This window comes from Phyllopteryx taeniolatus, chromosome 3 (assembly GCF_024500385.1).
Source record: "Phyllopteryx taeniolatus isolate TA_2022b chromosome 3, UOR_Ptae_1.2, whole genome shotgun sequence".
Lineage (NCBI taxonomy): Eukaryota > Metazoa > Chordata > Actinopteri > Syngnathiformes > Syngnathidae > Phyllopteryx > Phyllopteryx taeniolatus.
This window is the reverse complement of record NC_084504.1, coordinates 33,392,320-33,417,676: the sequence shown is the minus strand read 5'-3', so window position 1 is coordinate 33,417,676 and position 25,357 is coordinate 33,392,320. Positions and strand designations below refer to the sequence as shown.

General features: G+C 45.4%; 1 protein-coding gene across 1 annotated transcript; it reads right to left on the bottom strand.

Moving 5' to 3' along the window:
- Nucleotides 1-1,504: 1,504 nt before the first annotated feature.
- Nucleotides 1,505-24,208, bottom strand: LOC133475668 (far upstream element-binding protein 3-like). The gene is made up of 18 exons (XM_061768875.1): nucleotides 23,810-24,208; nucleotides 15,779-15,881; nucleotides 15,093-15,123; nucleotides 14,951-14,997; nucleotides 14,799-14,870; nucleotides 14,632-14,689; nucleotides 14,297-14,459; nucleotides 14,124-14,222; nucleotides 11,441-11,542; nucleotides 11,258-11,360; nucleotides 11,086-11,186; nucleotides 8,321-8,462; nucleotides 8,088-8,248; nucleotides 6,436-6,503; nucleotides 6,261-6,346; nucleotides 5,960-6,031; nucleotides 4,235-4,332; nucleotides 1,505-3,215 (listed from the first exon to the last, which is right to left on the bottom strand). Exons 1-18 carry the CDS (start codon nucleotides 23,924-23,926, stop codon nucleotides 3,207-3,209), a joined length of 1,632 nt encoding a protein of 543 aa, XP_061624859.1. The 5' UTR covers nucleotides 23,927-24,208; the 3' UTR covers nucleotides 1,505-3,206.
- Between the last annotated feature and the right edge of the window lie 1,149 nt (nucleotides 24,209-25,357).

The window sequence follows — 25,357 nt, the reverse complement described above, 5'->3', positions numbered from 1 at the left end:
TAAGAATGACTATTAAAAGTGTATGTGAATTAACATGATTAAGGCGCGAATTAAAATGAGCTGTGATATAGTGTGCGTGTGAACTGAAACGAGCTGAGTGACTGAATTCAAATTCAGACCTTTGTGTGTTTGGAAATCAAAATGTATATACTTTGTGCAGATATAGCGGAGGCAAATTCAAATTCAAAGAAGAAGAAGAAGAATCATCTTTTATTGTCATGAACATGCATGCATGCACACGAAATTGGTTCTCTGCATTGAACCCATCACAGTGAACCCATACACATGTTAGTGGAACACACTGGAGCAGGGGGCGGCTGAAGCGCCCGGGGAGCATTTCGGGGTATCGGTGTCTTGCTCAAGGACACCACAGCCGTGAGTCCGGGGGATGTTGGCGGATGGTCCAGTCGGGGTTTTGAACCTAGGTCCCCCACGGTGGCAGGCGATGATCTTAACCATTGGGCCACGGCTGCCATGTGAATAAGCATTAATATAGCACGTAAATTACCTTGACTAGAGAAGAAACATAGAAATTGGATGAGTGGCGTGTATGTGCATGAACGTGGATAAGGCGTGTCGGCAGATTCAAAGGAAAATAATTGAAGCGAACACGTTTGCGTTGTCGTCTTCATCACCACCACTCACCACCATCATCATCACCATCATAGGGGTGACATCACAGGTCATGTGACTTCCTGCGGAGGAGACAGACGGACTTTTAATGGTGGACACGCCCATACCTCATTCAATATTCATCACACACGCGGAGTTCAACTGTACTTACAGAGCACTTTACTGTACTTAATGAGCACGCGCACGCGCACAGCATTAAAAGCTGGCCAGGGTAGCCGAGAGACTCAAACCGCAGAAACTGACTTCATCGCCAAACGCACACAAACTCAAATTGGAGAGTTTGCACGCGACACTCGTCAATCATCACACGCACTTAAAGCCCCCCCCCGCCCCCCCCACACACACACACACACCACACACCAGGCACTCAGACACACCACGTTACAGCCACACACACACACACACACGTAACAATCACACAACCGTCTCTCACTACAGCCACGTCAAGTTACAGACAACACGCACACACAAAGCAAAACAACACACACATTACAACACAAACACTCACAGGCAGACATGGCACATTAAAAACACACGGGCACTGTCACTCACACAATTACACACACAGACACGTCACGTTAAAAATCGTTACAAATGCAAGTTACAACCTAACACACAGGACACAGACACTTGTCACAACGACACAGTTTTTTCTCACACACACGTTACAACAACCAAAACACAACAGATGAACAAACACACACAAACGTGCGCATTCTCACATACTTAACAGGGATGACATCAATGATGCCATCTGGAACGCAAATAAATACATCAAAAAGCCATGAATTATGAATGGTCGCCACGGGAGGTTGGTGAGTGAAGCGGACAAGATGGCCGCCGCGGGAAGTGGTCATAAAGACACAGGAAGTCAGAAAGAAGGAGCCTGTTTATTAGCCCTCATGGTTACATCATCATCATCATCATCTTCACCTTCGTCTTCCTCGCCCGTCAGTCCATAGAATCTACTAGAAAAGTCCAAAGGTTACATTTGGACAAACGTCCGTTAGAAAAACCACAGAAAAAAACAAAACAAAACAAAAACAAAAAAAAGTGGCGTAGCTGGGAAGAACTAAAACGGGGCGGTTCTGGGCACACCTCCGAAACCCCTGGGGGATACGCCCGCTCCCCGATGGATCCGTCCGTCTCCCGGCCTCGGAGTCGCCGCCCGTGCTAACGAGGCTATCGAGCCGCTCTATAGCCGGCGAGGCCAAGAGACGTTAGCATTAGCATCTAGCATAGCAGTCTTGAGAAGAGCTCCTTGCGGGTGAAAACCTAAAAATAAAATTCATTTTGAAGTGACGACATGTACATTAGCATATTAGCTCATTACCAAACCGAATATTCATAAATGCATTTAAATAGACCCCTGAACCCAACTCGTCATCATCATCATCATCTTGGTCACACACGTACAACAACGATCAACAAGAGCAGCCTGACAAATCGTCTCTGTGGTCCAACACGTGCGCTGTGCTACGCTAGCAGCAACCTAGCACGTTCCTTCCGCTAAGGCTCAGAGACAACCCCCGAAGGATGCGAAACAAAAAGAGTGGGAAAGTGAATTCGTTTTATCAACAACATTTGTGATTCGACAAAAAAATGTGACACTTCAGCTGCTAACCATAAGATTGAGTGTTAACGTGCTAGTTTGTCGCAACGTCGCCTCGTGTTCGGACCGCAGAGAGCACAAATACAGGATCATCTTACGCAGTAAAAACTCCCAAAACAAGATTAAGAACTAGCATCAAACCAAAAATAAACAAATTAGGACATTGTCGCTATCGCTAGCACATCCATAATGGCGAACGGAGAAATAAAATGATTGACAGTTTTGTACAAAAAGACATCCTTCAAGGTCAAACGTCTCTGTGGCCCGAACCGTGCGCAATGCTATGCTAGCACATGCCTTTCACTAACGCTAGGTGGCTAAAGCTAACCTCATAAACAAACTTTACAACAACGTTTGTGATTTGACACAAACAAAGTGACAGATCGCTAGCATTTCAGCCGCCGGGTGCTAACCAAAACTTCAAGTGCTAACGTGCTAGTTTGGTGCCGTCCGCCAGCACTACGACATCGTCTGATGTTTGACCACAGAGAAGACCAAATTTAAGATTCTAGCGCAGAACCGAGAGAAAAACAAGAAATTAGGGCTTTGTTACAAGCACGTTCAAAATGGTGACCGAAGAAATAAAATGACAGTTTCGTACAAAAAGACGCCCGTCAAGGCAAAGTGTCACAATTCTGTCCGACGCCATCAAAACATCTACACTGAAAATAACAAAAGTAAAACAATATGCGGCATGCTTAAAACAAGAATCACCATCATCTTCCTCAAGACTGCTAGGCATCACGTGTTGAAAAAACAAAGAAAAAGACAAAAGGAGGTGAAGTGAACTTTGTTCAAAAGTGTCCCCAGAAAAAAAAAAAAAAAAAAAAATTAAAAAAAAAAGCCAAACAGGAAGTCCGACACTTTGGAGGTTAAAACCAGAAGAGCACTTCCTGTTTCCGTTAATTTGCTCTACAAAAGGAAGGGAGGAGGTGCGGCGTCCAAGGGTGGGAGGGGCCTCTTAGTGATCCTGCAGAGACAGGAAATGACATCATCATAATGACATCAAACGTGTAGGCTGCGTCAATAAAGATGAACAACTAACAACAATATCATCAATGATAAGAGTACGTCGGTCCGTTGTGGTGAAGAAGGAGCTAAGTCGAAAGGCGAAGCTCTCGATTTACCGGTCGATCTTGGTTCCTACCCTCACCTACGGTCACGGGCTGCGGGTCGTGACCCAAAGAACGAGATCCCGGATACGAGCGACCGAAATGAGTTTCCTCCGCGGGGTGTCCGGGCTCTCCCTTAGAGAACGGGCGAGAAGCTCGGTCATCCGGGAGGATCTCAGAGTAGAGCCGCTGCTCCTCCGCATCGAGAAGAGCCAGGTGAGGTGGCCGGGGCATCTGATTCGGATGCCTCCCGGACGCCTCCCCGGTGAGGTGTTCCGGGCACGTCCCGCCGGGAGGAGACCCCGGGGACGACCCGGGACACGCCGGAGAGACTACGTCCTTCGGCTGGCCTGGGAACGCCGCTGGATGAAGTGGCTGGGGAGAGGGAAGTCTGGGCGTCCCTGCTAAAGCTACTGCCCCCGCGACCCGACCCGGATAAGCGGTAGAAAATGGATGGAGCTTCAAACCGCACCTCCGGGCCTGAAATTATCAATTGAAAAAAAAACCGAATATAGCTAACAGAGTCAAGATACACGAAAGAACTGGCTATATGCTGGGAATCACTGACTCATTCCCAACTCACAAATGTTTTTTGTTTTTGTTTTGTTTCTATAGTGGACTATATAGTTGACTGGGGCTGAAACGATGAATTGAAAACAGCTAATATAGGCAACGGAGTCAAACTAAAAATTCAGTTAAAAGCCTGGTCATGAAGGTCCGAAGTAAAGGTAGCAAGTGAATGCGATGTTTAAACTTTGTCAACTTTTTCGCTTGATTCTGACACATTCAATAGGGCGCTCACGTATTCTAGCGGCGAGCCGACCCCCTAAAGGCGGGGGTCGATGCGTATTTGATGACATGACTTCCTGCGAGCTACCTGGATCTGGGCGGGGTTCCACAGGTACGGCTGCTGGCGGTAATACTCGGCCAGCGCCGCTGTGTAGTCGGGCAGCGAACTCTGCTGGGACGACTGACCTGCGCCGAGACACACAAAGGCACATCATCCGAATCAGCGATAAGCAGAAGAATGAAATCTCAAGTCATTTTTACTTGAAGTACAACAAAAATTGCCAGCGGAGAAAGAAAAAAAACGTACATTTAAAAAAACATTTTTTTTTTTTTAAATAACAGCTTCAAATGTGAAAATTGTGGGAAAACAAAGGACTTTTTAGGTGATGTGTATTCAAGTGTAATCACACATTTTGACTAGAAATATGGAAAATATTCTTGGTAAGATTTTGCAGTGCTGTCAGAGTCTAAATTTCAAAAGTACCAGCAATATCAGAACTTGGTATGGGTGGGTGAATACTCGGAGCGGTCTGAAAAAAAGTGCGCTCGAACATCCGTCGTTTCGAGCGTGCGTCCCTTCAGACTTCTCATGCATCCTATTATGACAAAGATGGACAGCGGACCCCCCCGCATATCCGCCCTTGGGCCACCCGCGGATTCACCTACCTGCTGATTTTGTTTACATTTTTTACATTTCTTGGGGAGGGGGTTCCTTTGGTGATTTACTTTTTACGAAAAGCTTGGCTTAGTTATTGTAATCCATCCACTAATACAATTGCTGATTCTTCCTTCTTTCCTTCTGCAGTTCATCGCAAACAAGTTGTACACACCTTGTATTTTGCCATATTTGTTGCTTATTATTTCCACTTATCATTTGTAAAATATTCGCCCTTTACTGTATAGGTGTAAAATTCAACGCCCGGAGGCCAGATCCGGCCGGCCACATCATTTTATTAAAATCTACCACAATTTCATAGTCATAAGTAATAATTAGGTTGAAATATTTTAAACATTTCTTGTTAGCAAAACCCTTTTTACAATAACTTGAACAATAGTTGAACAAAGGCTGATTCTTGACTTCTGATTTGCAAACTAGTTATCGGTCAATTTGCTGTGCTCTGTATATGTGATGATATGAGCAGGCGATTCACCAATCCCTACTTGGCATTCACCCCCCTGGCCTAAAAGGGCTACTTCAAAACAACACGGGCAGATAATCCGCATTTTGACACACATCGGCGTTGTGTTTTTAAATCCCGCTAAAAACTATTTATCCATGCAAATTTTCCGGTAACTTTCTAAGCGATGCTGCGGAGCCGGGGAACTCTGTGCACTTTCTGTTTTTGTTTGAATTGAAGTGAAAGATAAGATTTTCAGTTCTATTGAAAATTTGAAAAACTGTTTACTGTAGAAAACTTTGAGGAGCTATGTATTTATTTGCTGAAGTTATCATTGAACTTTATCTGACATGCTGCTGAGCCTGGGAGCCCGCCGTCTAAAAAACAAACAAAAAAACGCAATTCTGAAAACCTTTTTCATAAACATTAGGGCCAATATGGATTTTTTTGAGGTCGACTCCGATATTTGGCAAAATAAAATTCCGATAACCGATTAATTGGCTGAATAATTTAAATATATAATGGGTAAAATAACTTGCTTTTTGGTCCCTGAACACAACAATAAAGATAGTCCTTCAGTCTTTGTTAAACATGACAACAGAGAGAAAAATGGGCAAAAAAAAAAAAAGATTAATATTGACATTGTTTCTTGTCGTAGTCTTAAAAAAAAAAAGCCAAAGAAGATCAAGTTGTACTTTGTTTTTTGTAGTAGTCCTCCCACGCTTTGCTGTAGTCGCTCATCACACTCGCAGTCTGACTCTGCTGACCTACAACAAGCACAAACACAAATGTATACAGATGACCAATATATCCGATGGACTGTCAATCAGGCGCATCTAAATGACACTGAGCTATGACGTCGCTATGGATACGGCACAGGGTGTAACAGGATGCGTGCATGTGGTTGTAGTATGTGTGTGCGTGCGGTAGAGAAAGAATGTGAATGTGTTTGTGTGTCTGTTGAAACGCGCGTGTGTGTGTGGGCGCACGCTTTACCAGGGTCCTGCTGCGCGGCATTCTGCCAGCTGGTCTGGTAGGTGTTCCCCCACACGCCTGTCAAGAAGGTCTGGGCACCACCACAGCTACAAACAAACACGCATAGGCCACACACAGGTCACATGACTTTCTCGCACCTACACACACACACACAAAGGTTGGCACGGCGACCTACTTCTGGTGGGCGGGGCCTTGAGTGAAGGGACTGAAGCCGAAACCTCCGTTACTCATGATGCCAGAACCCTGAAGACACATCATCATCGTCACTTTGTAACTGCACTTGCGGTACGACGCCACTGCGGTTGTGGCTCAGAACCAGTTGGAAGTTCCTCCTCGAACCGTCAAGATGCAAATGAGGGATTATCTTTCCGACTGCAAAGGCTTTTGGTGGATTTCTTTTCTTTTTTTAAATTAAACCTGTCCTGGTGGATCTGTATGCCTTTAAAAAGAGTACACTGGACGCTTCCATGTTAGCAAACTATGGACCAGGGGTGCTCAATGCGTCGATCAGCTCTTATCAAACTTCTAAATGATATAAGGTTGAACACTGACTCATGAAAGGTGTCAGTTCTGGTCTCGTTGGATCGCAAAGCGGTTTTTGATACGGTCGATCATAACATACTGCTTCATTCTGCTAGGGTGAAGGGCAACGTTTATCAGACAGTGTTTAGGCCAGCCATGATAAGAAGATGTACGGATTGGAGGCATTGTCACTGAAGAGACAATAGGAACCAGAGCTGGAGGTGACAGAAATGAAGATCTTGAGGTTCTCTCTCTTGAGTGACCAGGTTGGATCAAATTAGAAATGAACTCATCAGAGGGACGGCCGAGGTTCGATGTTTTGGAGACAAAGTTAGAGAGAGCGGACTTGGATGGTTTGGACACGTCCACAGGAGAAATAGTGAGTATGATGAGGATGGAGCTGCCAGGCAAGAGAGCGAGAGGAAGAGCAAAGAGAAGGTTGATGGATGTCGTGAGGGAAGAAGACATGATGGCAGTTGGTGTCGGAGAGGAGGATGCAGGAGATGACGCGCTGTGGCCACCCCTAACGGGACAGGCCCAAAGGAAAAGAAGAAGAAGATCATAACATACTGCTGAACAGGTTGGGCACGTGGGTACAACTAAATGGAACTGTCCTGAAATGCTTCAGGTCCTACTTGGAGGAAAGGAGTTCTTTTGTAACCATTGGAAGTTTCCAATCTCATCGAATGGCCATTCCATATGGGGGTCCCTCAAGGATCAGTCCTCGGACTGCTCCTATTCAGCCTGTACAGTCATGCTCACCATGCTTTTGCATAACTTGGATAGCTTCATGTACCAAACATATCATCATCATCATCATCATCATCATCATCTCTCTCTCTCTCGCTCTCTCTCTCTCTCTCTATATATATATATTTACTTTTAAATGTTTTTAAGCTCTTATTTTTAAATGCTTTTAATCATGTAAAGCACACGGAGTTACTTTGTGTAGGAAATGCGCTATATAAATACATTTGCTCTGCTAAAGAATAAATGTGGTTAATTTGAAAATAATGATTTTCTATGATTTTAATAATGTTTTGAATCCACTTCAAGGGTCCTGTTGACGCATTCATTCAAAATTAAGAAAAGCCATCAGAATCGAACGGAATGGAATGAGTTGTACTGCGTTACTGGCACGTGATTGAAATGGTTCCACCATACCGTTCCCTTTTCTACTTGGAGTTGTGAGTTGCAAGTCCATTTCCAAAGTCATTTTGGCAACACTCCGTGTGAATGTTCAGAATAAACAAACGGGAACCACCTCCAGCTGAATTTAAGCCGGGAAAAACGTGCCGTACGTACCCCGATCTTGTCGTCAATGAGCTGGCGCGCGTGCTCCATCTGCTGCGCGGACCCCCTGATGGTGAAGACGCGCGTGTTGGGGTCGGTGGAGGGCGGCGGGTTCCTCTGGAGCTCTACATGGGCGCCCGACTGCTGGTTGATGCTCTTGATGGTTTCGCCGCCTGCGCACACGCACACGCACACGGCAAGCCTTCACTTCCCGTTTGCCCACAGGAAGTGGCGGGGGCGGCTACCTTTGCCGATGACCAGGCCGCACTTGTCTGCGGGGATGGTGTAGGTGACCTCCTGCAGGGGGCCGGGGGAACCCATGGTCCAATCGCCCCCGCGGCCTCTGACCCGGCTGCCCCTCAGCGCCGAGCCGAAGCCGTCCCGCTCCTGGACGCCGGGCGGGAATCGAGATGCTCACTTTGTTCACGCTACTTGTGCCACTTTTGGACTACTAGTACGTGGACCTTCGGCTGGATCTCAAGGTATCAAGAATGTGGAAGAAATCCTTGAGATCCATCTTAAAGTCTATGTCCTAGTATGCTCCATGTCCTCATGAGGAAGACAATTCAGTGCACTAGTGCCACTTTTGGCCTGCTCGTACACAATTCAACCTTAGAAGTAAACTGATGTGCTGCACTAGTAACGCTAGTGGGCCCAACTAGTATGCATGTGTCACACACTAGTAGCCAATACTCTTGATATGCATTGTAAAGTCCATGTACTAGTACACTTTTTGTCGTCACTAGTAGCCTAACTGAGGAATACTAGTAGGACAACTACATGACAGTAGTGAGGAAAAACTGTGAACTGGTTGACAATCGCATACTACTAGTACTACCAGAGACAAAATGACACTGCTTAGTATTTAGCACTTTTTAAAATTTTTAAACCAGTAGTTTGAGTCACCTGCTGACGTCAACCAGCGCAGTTCTGCCTCACCAGTAACTACTACTATGCTAAAGTTGTCCTACTAGTGTGCAGAAATGTCAAACATAGTGGAAGGCACTTGTGGAAACCCCCCCCCCCCCCCATTCTACTACAGTAGTGCACTAAGATGGCTAACTGGTGAGGACAAAGCGCATACTAGTACACTGACCTTAGGATGGATATTAAGGATAGGCAATACATGCTCAATGAATCATGCTCATTTTAGTTAGCGAAAACCAGTCAAATAAAAATTTCATCAAAAACATTTCGTGAACTGAAATAAAATACAAACGAGTTTAAAAAAATGAACTGAATACTGCCCGTTTACAAAACGAATACATACAAAAATTCAAAACTATAATGAGTGAAAATGTCCCAATGACCATTTTCAAATTGCTATGACTACAGCACAGTGTGCACACGGGTGTGTGTGCGTGTGTGTGAGATTGTAACTTGTAAAAGACACAACTAATAAGAGCTCATGTGAAACAAAGCATTTCCCCAAAATGTTAACTCGTAAAAACGAGCAAACCTGCTTGATAAACGAATTAAAGTGGAACCTTGGTTTTCGCTAGATTTTTGGGGTCTAAATGTTTTCCTGTTTGTGTGGATAAACTCAAATGGAAACCACCTTCACTTGCCGCAATCGATGCGCATTTCGCAAGGCGCGTGCAAAGGTTGAACAGACGGCGTATTCCGCAATGCGAGCTTTCATTCACGACTGCGAGAGCCAAACTCTGACACTGTTCGTACAGGGACCGAACAGTCCGTATATGGGGGTCCGGTACCCCATACTCCCGTAACACCCTTCACGGGACTCTCCGAGGGACACATTACAACGCCTTTTCCAAGTCCACAAAACACGTGTAGACTGGTTGCGCGAACTCCCATGCATACATGAGGGGGAACCCGGCGTGTTTGATGGCCAAATTGCCCAGCGGTTCAATTCAGATACAGAAGATGAGGACTTCGATAGATTTGTGACAAAAGATGGATCAAAAAATAATGTGTGTATTTTTAAATACATAGTAGAATAAAGTTCAACCAAACTCACCGTTTTGCTTCCATTACCTTGTTTTAGCATGCGCCGAATAATACGGTGCCTTACGTACGGCTTAAGTCCAGGAATAGATACGGTGCGCCTAAAATACGGTAATATTAATTAATTCATGTTTCAGCTAAAAGTTAAATATAGCATTGTTAAAATAGTTATTTGCGACTGTTTTAGCAAGTTTTAACTTGACTTCCTGTTTTAAGCATGTAGCCTTTTAGTTTGAAGGGTACGCACCGGAACTCAACGTTTTGGCACGAAAAGTAACTTCACACGACACCGGTGAATTTTGAAAACGAAAGTAAACCTAGAAGGCAAGAAAAAGAGTCATGAATGGAAACAAATGCTCTGTAAAACGTTGTGCCACCGATGAGGCACAAGGTCAGTGTTTGTGATACGCGAGACAACCTTTAGGTGAATTCATTGTGATGCCAAATTGTGAAGTTTTAGCACAAAGTTAAGAGCTGTCATCGGCTCTTACGTTGGTTTGAAGACTAAAATAAATGCTAAAAAGCATCAGTGCAAGAGGGCAACCGCCGTTTACCTTGTTGGCTGCCTCAATGTTGGCATAGACGTATTTTACTGTTTCACACTCACTCAACTGACTCGGCTAAAGTTCCGCGCGGTGTAGGCTGAGGATCGGAGCGGCTCAGACATCTTCTCATCGCAAAAGCCTTCTTTGCGCAATATAATCTTGCTCCAAATGTTGCACTGAGGCGAATGGTCATTTATTTGAACAAAGTTAAGACACACTTTTGTTCACTGCCTTAGTTATTAGGGTTAGGATTCTTTTTGTTCATATTTTTGGGTGTCTGCAACGGATTGATTGAATTCACTATTTCTTTTGGATCTACTGCTTTGGATTTCGTACGATTCGGTTTTTCTTCAGCTTTTCTGGAACGGCATAATGACAAAAAACGAAGATCCGCCATAAAAGGAAATGCATTAGAAAAAAACTAAAGTTAAAGTAAAAAAAAAAAAAAAAAAATTTTGCTGTGTGTGTGTGTGTGCATGCACGCATGTGTGTTTTACCTGTGCGGTCTGGATGAGTTCGTTGATGAGGTGCAAAGCGTGCTGACAGCGTTCCAGCTGGCCCATCACCATGGCGACGCGCTCCGGACTGATGCCGTCATCTGCGGGAAAACAGCGAGACTTAGGTTCTCCAATCCATCAAGCGGGAATCCCCGAACGGCGCGTGAAATACCCGTTTTGAACTGGATCCGCACTCCAGCGTCATTCTGGATCTTCTTGATCATTTCTCCGTTGCGGCCGATGACGATGCCGACCGCAAATCTGGGAACGGGAACCTGCGAGGGAGCAAACGAGCGTCGCCGTCAGAGGGGCCGGCTGCAACCTAGAACCGCGCGTTCGTTTTGGCCGAGCGTACGTCCAGGCTGGTTCCTCCCAGCCGGGCGGAGAAGTCGCTGCGTCCCGACCGGAAGTCGGCGTCCTTTTCCCGGATCACCTCCAGAACTAGCTCCTTCGCCGCCTGCCACGCATCATCGCAACAAGAGACGATAACATTCGAGAAGCACAGTACACATTTCTGGTACATCAAAGACCTGTTACGACAATCAAGAATGTGTCAGAAGACATGACAACATCTTACAACATGCTACAGCAAAGAGCACAAATTGAGAACAGAAATGAAAGCTACGGGCAGGCACAGGTAAACAGAAAGGCGATCGCCGGTTGGTCAAAAGTCAGTCGGAGTTCACGGAAGCCGACGGATGACAAAATGCGACGCGCCAAGCCACAGGCTGTTGAAGACTGGGCGAAAAGCCACGCGTGGCTTCGTTTTACGGGCAAAGAGGGTGCCGTAGATGAGAGGCATCGTTCCTTTTGTCGCCGGCACGCCAATCAAATTCAATAGTGCCTAAACTAGTCGCAGCGGTTTGCGGAAGGTGTTGCGGGCTAAAGCAAGCTGATGTTGGAAGCACAACCGCGCAGTTAAGATTCGGAAATAAATCCGGCAACGTGATCCGAAATCTTGAGCCGTGCCAATTTAGAGACAGTAGATTGGATCGAAGTTAGTCGATAGTTACGCCCCGTTTTCGAGGATTAAACTCAGCTTCGTCGGGTCTGTTTGTCTTCAAAATATCATCAAGACATAGCGACTATTTCGCTGAACGAGATGAGTCGTAGTATTCAAATTCCATGAGTTCAAAGTGGACCGACAGTATCACGCGTAACTATTAGCGAACGTTAGTTCACTACTACTCGTGCTTTGCTCAAAACGACAAGACGGCACAATCGCTGAGCAAGCACCAGCAAACAACTACTCAGGAGAAAATTCTCGCTTTTTCTTTTTTCCCCCCCTTCATTGGTGGTTGGCCACTTCATTAGGGACAGCGAGGAGGAGGGTTGAATGCAAAGTCACCTGTTATTTTCTCTTTTGAAAGGAGGATTTCATGTTTTGTCAACGGAAGAGGCAAACAAACATATTCCGAAGGTACAGAAAACAAATCACTTCAACAATTTCAGGGAATCCCAGTTTTTTTTTTTGGGGGGTGTTGTGTATTTACCTCAACCCGAGCACGTATGAGCAAAGTGAAAGTAATTATACAAGTATATGCTGCACTTACATCTGCTTGCAAAATCACTCCTTTCTACTTCCAATTACGGCCTGGAAATGTAATTATGCTTGACCTTTTGCATATTACCAGTTGCTTCGCGTTTTAAGGGAATATCCCAAACCTCACCCAGATAGGCCACATTTTGGCGTCATCGGACGGATTTCCACAGCGAATATTCATCTTTTCGTTAAGTCAGTTTCAGTCAAAAATTCACCATTCACTATTAAGCTCGGACGGGCCGAAATTCCAAACTGCTCTCGAGGCTGACCGCACAAAAATGACGGTGACGTTTCGTTGTCACTATTTGCCCGTTACATAGCGCAAATTGAACATTATTGGTCAAATGAGCAGTGTGGGCAGTAGGATAGGCATGTACTTTAGTCATCAATTATTCTTTCAGGAATTGATTTGTGATGGAGCATTTTGGAGGCGGTGGAAGTTCTCATTCCATATTTTTGAGAAAATTCCACCAAGATGGCGGCCACTTGTCATGTTGCTACTCGTACTATGCTGCTGTATTTTCATGCATTTTCAAACAGGTTCTGGAATTCCTTATGCCCGGATCAGACTGCGAGACAAATTTGGTCTTTCGCGATTGCACTGCCGTCAAATCCTGCCGTATCTCGGGCAGACAGCGGCAATACTACACCACGTGTATTCCGATGCCACCGCATCCCGTCTTTTATGATCGCTGGGCTTTATCTTGTCAAATCAAATACTGTCGGAAAGGCGGAACCGGAAAACGTGTCATCGGTCAACGCGACCGGACACACTCGTTACCATGCCGGCGACGACAACAACAGAATGGGGAAAAAACGTGTCGTGGTCATCACCGGTGCTCGGGAGAGGATGTTCAATCTCGGACTGCTTCAGGTATGTTCATGTACGTTTAGTACGATACGGCTCACAAGCGGGCAACTAAATGTTAAGCAAGCTAGTGCTAGCACTAACAGCTCTACATAAACATGTCGGCGCACTGTCGAATCATGCTCGAAAGCTTCGATAAACATTGGTTTGTGCGTGTGAATAAATGCAAGCATGGGGGGGGGGGGGGGGGCTAACGCGCCGGTCACAATACGCAATCCGATCGGTCGATGTCTAGGTGCGTTGTCGGAATTGTCGTTGATATGTCACACTGCACGGACGATATCCCCCCCCAAAAAATCAAAAAAAATCAAACACAGGGTGATCGCAGGGCCAAATCGTTGGTCGTGGAGTATGTCACACCACGAGGTTTTGTTATTCCCAGGCCGGATCCAAGTTGAATATCGGGGCTAAAATCCTGTAGTCTGATCTAGGCATTAGTCTTTCTTGTCAAATGCCATTGCCTGAAATAAACGAAGTCATAATAATAATACTAATAAATAGTTTGTCATCATGGTGTTACGTGGACAACCAAGTATTTTATGCGGTGGTAGGTGCTAAAACATCAAAAAGCACTTCGGAACCTGAAAGAGGACCTAAGGAAGAAGGCGGACGGTCGGGTTTCCGGACCTGAACTTTGTACGGATCTCCAGAGATGCGCAGAGGCTTGTCTGCTCCTGTGGGCATGGGACCGTCCTGAATCATCATCATCTTCACGCCCGCACGCTCCTGACACGCCAACGACACGTCAACAATCAATCAGAATTGAATATGCAATCAGAATGTACGACGACAATCAATACCTGCAGCTGTTTGATAGTCTCTCCTCCTCGGCCAATCACGAGCCCCACCTTGCTGGCCGGGATCAACATCTCCTGCACCAGGGCTCCGCCCTCCCCGTCGCCATGGAAACCGGGACCGTTCCTACAGCGGTCCACGATCTGGACCAGGAGACGCTTGGCCTGCCTACACACACACACACGTTTACATAAGTGTATATTCATACATGAATACACACACACACAAACACACACATACATATAGACAGACAGACAGACACACACACACACACACACAAGCAGGTGGGTGTGTGAAAGTGACATCATGACATGAAGTGGACTCTGTGTTTCAGACTCACTCGATGCACTCTGGAGTTCCAGTCAGGGAACAGGGACGCTCCATCAGACCGCCGCTGTCTACGCACGGACACGCGCAAGCAGGCACACACACACACACACGCACGCAAACAATCAGCGATGACGGCACAAAAGTGAGCAAACGTTCAGCGGGTGCGGTGGGACCGACCGGCGGCGATCTGGATCTTGCATCCCGACTCCAACTGGATCCTGGTGATCTGCTCGCCGCCTCGGCCGATGACTGCAACAGACGCACGCGCACCAGCGTGAAAACATGACAACACGCTTCAGGTGTGACGCACAAACCGGAAGTTGACTTACTGAAGCCCACCATCCTGTCGGGAACCTTGTAGTCCTCCGTCAACACCCTGAAACAGACGCGCGCGCACCCACAAACACACAATACTGCGCTTACAAGCATGCTAAACACACCAATAAACGTGTGTGCGTGCGCGTGTCGTACCTTTGGTGTCCCACAGCTGACAGTGGATTACCTACACACACACACACACAAAGTATATAAATACACACACGTGCACATGCTCTCTCTCACACACACACAGTATATATACAAGCACAAGCGCATATGCTCTCTCTCACACACAAACACACATGCACATACAAACGTGCACACGCACAAAGACACACACACATACAGACGTGCGCACACACATACAGATTAGATGTCAGCAAGCAAAACAAGCTAATGGCGACAATTTAAAAAATGTAAAAGTAACTGAAGTAAAATGAATACCTGTACAACTATGAAAAAAGCAATACACAAGAATCATTCAAAATAAGTCATTTTTTCATCATACTTAAAATAATCATAAGAATGAGCAGGAACCATGGTAATAACAAGCTAATAAGTAACTAAAGAGCGTAATAAATGAGGTTATTGATGACAAGAAAGGCAGCTGATGTGGGCACGGTCAGGATGCTCCTATCAGCACACTGCATACTGAACAACCAATTGACCAGCATAATCCAGTTCAACTAAAAGAACTGAAGATGACTACCGATGGACTGACGGGTGATTAGGGGTTGATTGGAAATCAATGAAATCAATGAAAAGACCAATAAATTAATTGATTGATTTCGGTGGCCGAGCGTGTGATAGGACAGGCGCGGGCATGCTCATGCTCTCACCGGTGTCGTCGGGCGCTCGCTTGTAGTAGAGGGACGGCTCCACGCTGGCCACAGAGCTGTTGATGTGCGCCAGGGCCTCGCCACCGCCCATCTTCCCCACCATCTGAGGGGCAAGGGGAGTTATCGCGCTTGGCTAACAGGAAGTTAGCATGTCACAGAAAGTAAATAGATGGATTGAGTCCACTGGGTACACAAAAATGTCCAATTAGGTTCGTGTTGATTGGAGTTCAACCCGGAAGTTAAAGTACAAAAAGGACAGAGATATAAGATCCCAGACGTATACATGGGGGTCCACGATTGAGGCTACCCCAGTTCACGGAATTAGTGTCCATTTGTGACTTCGTGAGCTAAACGTGTTGTTTGTTAGTTCAACAGCGGAAGTTAGCACACTCAGCTAACAGGAAGTTAGCATGTCACAGGAATAGGGTTGGGCATCAAGGAATGACAACCGATTGGAAACGGGACTAACATTCCGGTTCTCCCGGAAACGTTCAAATTAAAAAATGTCGGATCCCAGTTACGATGCCTACAGTCCGCTGATCCCGAAGAAGAAAATGGCGAAAACCAACAAAGAAGAATCCACACAAAGACGTGCTTGTGACCGACGGCGGCGGCGGCGAACAAAAGTGTGTCTTATCTTTGTTCAAATTATTTACCCGTCACCTCAGTGCAACACTCGGATTAAGATTGTATTGTGCAAAGGAGGCTTTCACGATGCAGCCCACAGCATAGACTAAAATGAACATTTGATTCGGGCTTCTTTACAATCAGTATCAATGTCAAACCTATGAACTAAAAACCAATGTGTGTGGAACCAACTCAATTGACTTAATATTAATGTTTCAGCTAAAAGTTAAATATAGCATTGTTAAAAGTTATTTTCAACTTTTTTTTCACGTCAAATGGTTTATATGTGCAAGTTTTTAACTGTTTTAAGCTGGTAGCCTTTTATTTTGAAGGAATGCAGCCCTATGGAGGGCACAAGCCAGTGAAAACCGTAGGCCGGTCCCAAGCCCGGATAAATGCAGAGGGTTGCGTCGGGAAGGGCGTCCGGCTTCAAACTTTGCCAAACAAATATGAGCGTTCACTCGAGAATTCCATACCGGATCGGTCGCGGCCCGGGTTAACGACGTCCGGCGCCGGCGCCGTCAACCTGGGGGGCGCCGGTGGAAATTCAGCTACTGTGGGTCGAAGACGAACGAGAAGTGGAAAGCGGGTTCTTCGACAGATAAAGAAGAGGAAAGCACAGATCCTAGAACTGAATGTGGGGACTATGACAGGAAAATCTCGGGAGTTGCTTGACATGATGATTAAGAGACAGGTTGATATTTTGTGTGTCCAGGAGACCGGGTGGAAAGGCAGTAAGGCGAGAAGTTTAGGGGCAGGGTTGAAATGATTTGATCATGGTGTCGATGGGAAGAGAAATGGAGTCGAGGTTATTTTAAAGAAGAGTTGGCTCAGAATGTCGGAGGTGAAAAGAGTATCAGATCGAGTGATGAGGCTGAAAGTTGAAATTGAGGGTGTTACGTGTCATGTGATTAGCGGCTACGCCCCACAGGTGGGATGCGACCGAGAGGTGAAAGAGAAATTGTGGAAGGAGCTAGACCAAGTCGTTCTGAGCATCCCAGACAGAAAGAGAGTCGTGATTGGTGCAGATTGTAATGGACATGTTGGTGAAGGAAATAGGGGTGATGAAGAAGTGATGGGTAAGTACGGCATCCAGGAAAGGAACTTGGAGGCGGTAGACTTTTGCAAATGGCTGAACACTTTTTTCCAGAAGAGGCAGGAACATAGGGTGACCTACAAGAGCGGCGGTAGAAGCACGCAGGTGGATTACATCTTGTGCAGACGATGTCATCTGAAGGAGGTTACCGACTGTAAGGTAGTGGTAGGGGAGAGTGTGGCTAGACAGCATAGGATGCTGGTGTGTAAGATGACTCTGGGCGTGGGGAGGAAGATTAGGAAGACAAAGGCAGAGCAGAGAACCATGTGGCGGAAGCTGAGACAGGAATACATTGAGATGCGACGTATGTTTGCAGATGACATTGTGATCTGCAGTGAAAGCAGGGAGCAGGTGGAGGAACAGTTAGAAAGGTGGAGGCATGCACTGGAAAGGAGAGGAATGAAGACCAGCTGAAGTATAGAACACATGCGCATTAATGAGGGGGCAGAGTGAGGCTACAGGGAGAAGAGATAGCAAGGGTGGAGGACTTGAAATACTTGGGATCATCTGTCCAGAGCAATGGCGAGTGTGGTCAGGAAATGAGGAAACGGGTCCAAGCAGGTTGGAACGGGTGGAGGAAGGCGTCAGGTGTGTCACGTGACACAAGAGTCTCTGCTAGGATGAAGGGCAACGTTTAGAAGACAGTGGTGAGGCCGGCCACGATGGACGCATTAGAGAGAGACGGGGGCACTGAAGAGACGACAGGAAGCAGAGATGGAGGTGGCGGAAATGAAGATGTTGAGGTTCGCTCTTGGAGTGACCGGGTTACACTGCCTTTTAGTTCAGAGCTTTGATATTGATAGTGGTTTAAAGAACCCCGAGTCAAATGTTCATTTTAGTTTATGCTTGCTGTTAAGAAAAAGGATGTTCATAATTTGGACACCCTTTATTTAAACCATGCAAACATTTTTGACCCGGCCGCTAAAAGAATCAGAATCGAGAATCGTTTGGAACCTGAATCAAAATGTGGAACCGGAATTTGGAACGGAATCGCTCAAACTCAAACGATGTTCCCTACACAGGAAGTAAATAGATGGACTGAGTTTTAAGTCTAGAATGTGTTACTGCCTGTCACGATAATTTTTTTAAGACAATATATATTCCCAAAAACTACAAACATTTTTTGAATGCCTCTGAAATCATAAAAAATAAGGCCCGCCCTTATTTTATTTTTTTGCGTTTATATCATTATTCTTGCTATTATATTGTAATAATTATAATTTAAAAAAATTATTGTAATTAAGTCATAATTTTTTTTTTTCCCTTTCTTGTTTCTCTATTAAATAGTTTTTCTTGATTCTGTGATATGGATCCCTGGGTCTGAAATAAAGAATAAATAGCCTTCTATTCCGATTATAATCGCTTTAGAAGCCCAAACCGAATGTAAATGCTCCATGTAAACAGGCCCAATCCGAATGGAAGTTCATTCGGTTTCACAGGGGTGGAATATTCCTTTTGCCGAGTCTGCACATGCTTCGTCTCGACGCTCTAATTGCTAGAGGACTCTGTATCTTTTTGCACAATTGTCCGAAAAAAATATTAATAATAATTGTACCGGCATTACCAGATAACTAGCAACCCTTTACTGCTCAGTGACTGTTTTTTGTTTTTTGTCAATGTCTTTGTGTCTCCAAAGCGTTCTCCGTCAATCGACCGTCTGTTGTCGTACTCGAGCGGCTCCGACTACCGGAGACAAATTCCTCGTGTGTTTTTTGGACATACTTGGCAAATAAAGAGGATTCTGATTCTGAATGCACGGTGACGTCGTAGTTTACGTGCGGCGTAAATACGGCGGCTCCCGACAAAGCTCGTACGCGAGGGAGATCTTTTGTTTTTCACTACTGACAAGTTGTTTTCATCAAGCGGCCTTTTAAGTAAACAAAAACAATCCAAATTACTGTGCTGAACAGAAGACGGAGCTCCATCTTGATGAATGACGTGACGTTCGCGACGACACGCTCATGTCACACGGCTGTTCCGATTACATGTAGCGGACATGTATACACCCGATCGGAATAGATCAATTCACGGGTAAACAGTTGATCAGAGACCAGAATTATTATTCAACCAGAATTATTTCAATCAGAATAACTCAAAAGTCTCCACGTAAACCCGGCTACCGTGTGCTTGGTCCGCTGATGACGAGCCCTTCGCCTGCCAATCAAATGTACAGTGTGGCAGTTTAAGGTCTCCCACTTAAAAAGAGGAGCGAGGCCTGTCATTTTCATCATAGGTATACCTCACCTAGGAAAGACAAAATGAGACCAAAAAAAAAAAACACTAGAAAATCACATTGTGTGATTTTGAAAGAATGTATTTATTCGCAAATTATGGTGGAAAATAAATATTTGGTCAAAAACAAATGTTCATCTCAGTACTTTGTTCTATACCTTTTTTTTTGGCAATGACAGAGGAAAAAATGTTTTCTACAAGTCTTCCCAAAGTTTTCCCAAACTGTTGCTGGTATTTTGTCCCATTCCTCCGTGCAGATCTCCTCGAGAGCAGTGATGTTTTGGGGCTGTCGCTGGGCAACGCAGACTTTCAACTCCCTCCAAAGATTTTCTATGGGGTTGAGATCTGGAGACTGGCTAGGCCACTTCAGGACCTTGCAATTCTTCTTACGAAGCCACTCCTTTGTTGGCCGGGCGGTTTGGGATCATTGTCATGCTGAAAGACCCAACCATGTTTCATCTTCAACGCCGTTGCTGATGGAAGGAGGTTCATTCATTCATTCATCTTCCTTATCCTCACTAGGTTTTCCCTCAAAATCTCACAATACATGGCCGCATTTATTCTTTCCTTTACACGGATCAGTCGTCCTGGTTCCTTTGCAGAAAAACAGCCCCAAAGCATGATGTTTCCACCCCCATGCTTCACAGTAGATATGGTGTTCTTTAGAGGCAACTCAGCATTCTTTCTCCTCCAAACACAATAATTTGAGTTTTTAACCAAAAAGTTCTATTTTGGTTTCATCTGACCATATGACATTCTCCCAATCCTCTTCTGGATCAGCCAAATGCTCTCTAGCAAACTTCAGACGGGCCTGGACATGTACTGCCTTAAGCAGGGTGACACGTCTGGCACTGCAGGATTTGCGTCCCTGGCGGCGTAGTGTGTTACTGATGGTAGCCTTACTTTTACTTTGGTCCCAGCTCTCAGCAGGTCATTCACTAGGTCCTCCCGTGTGGTTCTGGAATTTTTGCTCACAGTTCTTGTGATCATTTTGACCCCACGGGGTGAGATCTCTCGTCTCCCCAGATCGAGGGAGATGATCAGTGGTCTTGTATGTCTTCCATTTTCTAATAATTGCTCCCACAGTGGATTTCTTCACACCAAGCTGCTTACCTATTGCAGATTCAGTCTTCCCAGCCTGGTGCAGGTCTACAATTTTGTTTCTGGTGTCCTTTGACAGCTCTTTGGTCTTGGCCATAGTGGAGTTTGGAGTGTGACTGTGAGGTTGTGGACAGGTGTCTTTTAGATTGATGACGAGTTCAAACAGGTGCCATTAGTACAGGTAACGAGTGGAGGACAGAGGAGCCTCTAAAGAAGAAGTTACAGGTCAGTGAGAGACAGAAATCTTCCTTCTTTGGAGGTGACCATATATTTATTTTCCACCATAATTTGCTAGGTGAGGTGATGAAAATTACAGGCCTTTCCCATCTTTTTAAATGTGAGAACTTGCACCACTGGTGGCGGACTAAATACTTGTTTTGCCCCACTGTACGTTGACGTTCGCTGTCGTCAACTATTGGCTGAATATCGTGTGCCACTGAGGTTATACTTAATAAACAGTAGGGTCGGGCATAGTTTGAATTTGAGCGATTCCGTTCCACATTCCGGTTCCACATTTTGATTCATTTGACTCGAGGTTCTTTATAACCAGTATCAATATCAAACCTATGAACTGAAAGGGCAATGTATGTGGAACTAACCCAATAGACTTAATATTCATTCATTAATGTTCCAGCTAAAAGTTAAATATAGCATTCTTGAAAGTTATTTTAACTGTTTTAACTATTTTATTTTATTGTTTCACTCACCCAGTTGACTGAGAGTTGACTTCACTGACAGCATTGTTAAAATAGTTATTTTAACAACGCTATATCGCTGCCCCTGTATTCTGTTTCAGCACGTTAAATGGTTTATATGTGCAAGTTTTAACTTGACTTCTTGTTTTAAGCTGGTAGCCTTTTATTTTGAAGGGTACGAACTGGAACTCAGCATTTTGACACGAAAAGTAACTTCACACGGCACCGGTGATTTTAATTTTTTAATGGATGTACCAAATGCTCTAAAACGCCGATTCCTTTCCCTACCCACCGATGAGGCACAAGGTTAGTGTTTGTGATATGTGAGACAACGTTGATATAAATTTGGTCCCAATTCATTGTGATGAAAGTTGCTACGGTGAAGTTTTAAGGTTTTTTTTTTTTTTTTGTCATTAGCGCTTACGTTGGTTTGAAGACGAAAATAAACGCTAAAAACCATCAGTGCAAAAGTGCAACCCACCGTTTACCTTGTTAGCTGTCTCAATGTTGGCATAAATGTATTTTATTGTTTCACTCAAGTGACTGAGAGTTGACTTCACTGAAGCTCCGAGGCGCACTGTAGGCTGAGGCTCGGAGCGCGTCAGATGCTACACATCGGGAAAAACTTCTTTGCACAATATAATCTTATTCCAAGTGTTGCACTGAGGCGACTACTCATTCATTTTAACAAAGTTAAGACACACTTTTGTTTGCCGCCGTTGGGCACAAGCACGTCATTGTGCACGTTCTTCCTCATTGGTTTACTCCGCTTCTTCATTGCTTTTCGCCAATACTCCGTCGCGGCTGGAGGACTGGGCATCGAAACTGGGAACCGAAATGTTTTAATTTGAACGGTTCCGGGAGAACCGGAACGTTAGTCCCGGTTCCAATCGGCTAGCGAACACAACAAACAGTTAACTTTCCCCAAAGTGTCCGTGTTGTGTGAATCTACGCGCTGCACCTGGAGCAAGGCTTTGGATTATTGGACGCAGCCAACACTGGCAAGAGTGTACCGGTCCGCTGGCGTTCAACGAGCCCGCAAGCGGCTAATGACACAGTCGTCCAACTCTGTCGGCTCACCACAACAATGACCATTTATTGAGTCTGGAAAAACTATCGTTGTCCATTTTATTTGTCGAAAAATAAGTTGATATACTAATTAAAATTATCGGGACAGGCCTCGTTACTGTACACAAAAAATATCAACATATGTGTTAGTTAGTGTGCTAAGTGTGTTGTTTATTTGTGAGTTCAACACAGGAAGTTAACACACTTGGCTAACAGGAAGTTAGCATGTCACAAAGAGTAAACAGTATTGAGTCCACTGATTTAATTTACACACAAATTGTCAACTTGTGTTTTACTTAGTGTTTGCGAGTTTGAAACAGGAAGTTTAAATGCTTTGCTAACAGGAAGTTAGCATGTCACAGAAAGTAAATGTATTTAGTTCAATGTCTTAGTGTACACAAAATTGTCCACTTGTGTATTAGTTACTGTACTGTGTTGTTTGTTTGTGAGTTCAATGCAGGACATTAGCACGCTCGGCGAACAGGAAGTTAGCATGTGCGAGAAACTAAATCAACATAATCATAGCAGTTTACGCAGGGATCCACAGTGAGTTAGTGTACACAAAAAGTCCCTGCCTGTGTGTTACTTTATGAACTAAACACATTGTTGATTGTGAGTTTGACACAAGAAGTTAGCATGCTCTGCTAACAGGAAATTTTCACGTCACAGTTAGTTAAATAGCGTAAACAAACGATAGATGGGGTCCCCACACCTCTGCTTGCATAACCACGCGGTGTGTGTGTGAGTGTTTACATTTAAAGTCCCCTTGAGTTAGTGTACACAAAGTGTCCACTTGTGTGTTCGTTCGTATACAAAACACGTTGCTGTTTGTTTGTTTGTTTGCGAGTTCAACAGGTTGACGGTGTGAGTGACACGTGTGGACAAACTTGTGCGCCCCCCCCTCCCCCCGCAACTCGTCGTCGTAGTCGTCTTTGCCCCCCACTTCGGCGTGACAGCTCGTTAAAGTGCCCCCAAAGTGAGTCTCTCCCGAGTGGGGGGAGGCGAGTCCCTCCCGGGGGCTCTCGTCAGTCGTGTTAAAGTCCGCAAAAGTGCCCCAGCTAGCCTAGCATGCTAGCTAGCGTGCGAGTGCATGTGTGTCTATGTGCGTGTGAGTTGATTGTGTAGTCCAAGTTGCGAGTGTTCGACGCTACGAAAAACAAGGTCCAAAAGTGTCGCGACTCGACGGGAAAGGAACCTTGGCGCAGGTCTTACCTGGCGGGCCCGCTGCAAGGCGTCGGCCAGGCCGTCCGACTTGAGGCCCGGCTGGCCACCGACCGAGGCCTGTCCTCCTCCTCCGCCGCCTCCCTGCTGCACCAGCTCCGCCATCATAGCGACACTCGCTAGCCGCTAGCCTGCTAGCTGCTAGCCGTCGAGCCGCTAGCTCAGCTCTCGTCTGGCAGGAGAGATGCTCTCCGTCAGCAAGAGGGCTCACTCAGATTGGAATCGCTTCACATCAAGTCAAACGGCCCCCAGAAGACTTGAGTGGAAGCCAAACGTTTCAGAGAATACGATATGTGGGAATCCGGGATGGATATATTTCAATGTCATTGAGTGTTTTGTTAGCTGTGGTTGAACGGCGGCTCTCGGGGCGTGGGTCATGACAGACTTAGAGGATCTCTGGCGCGGCTCAGCTGGCTGTTGGCGAGCCGAGCGCTTCCGGTTCCGCGTTGAGTCACGTGGTCCCGCGCCACAGGTGGCTAAAGTTAAAAACAACAGTTTTTCACGGACAAACGTAAATAATTATTTCACCGTTACTCGAAACACACTTCTTTAAACACTCCAAGGGTATTGTTGTAACTACTTTTATTTGGCTTATTTGTATTATTGGAGCGTTGGCCGTGTCGTCACGTGGTGTCTTGGTTAGCGGAAAGCCTGTTCAACTGAGAGTTATCGAGTTATTCACGCGTATTATTCGTTCATTAATAAACGGTAGTGTTTTGCGGCATCTCAAAGAAACGTGAAGCCACACAAGTGGAAGCAATACTCACGGGTCATAGTTGCTTTCGGCCCTTTATGTAGCAATGGTAAGACACTTAATGTTAACTTGTTTTGCGATGTAATATTACGACAGGTATCGCATTGTTCATATTTAAGCAATGACGATCCCACAATAGCCAACTTGCAGCTCCCTATTAAATACTTATGCCTGTGTTACTTTGGTGATATTTTACTTTTGATAGTAGGCCAACTATCGTGTAAAAATCCTCATAATATGCTTATACACTTCATGTATGGAGAAGTGTACGCGTCACGAAACTTAGACGTTCATTAAATATAATTCAGCTGTTTGTGTAGGCCGAAATTAAAAGTCAGCCCCTCAGTCAGGCCAGGTGGACATATTTGTTCATATAACTTCCATCCATTCATTTTCTGTCGCGCTTCTCCTCACGTGCCAGAGCCTATCCCAGCTATCATCGGGCAGGAGGAGGGGTACACCCTGAACCGGTTGCCAGCCAATCGCAGGGCACAGAGAAACAAACAAGCATTCGCACTCACATTCACACCTGTGGGCAATTTAGAGTGTGCAATTAACGTGCATGTTTTTGGGATGTGAGAGGAAAGCGGAGTGCCCGGAGAAAAGCCACGCGGGCACGGGGAGAACATGCAAACTCCACGCAGGCGGGGCCGGGGATTTGAACCCCGGTCCTCAGAACTGTGAGGCAGACGCTCTAACCGGTCGTGCACTGTGCCGCCTGTTCATATAACTTCCTATTTAAAACACATTCATTGCCATTGACGGCTTTAGAAGTGTTGTTGTGT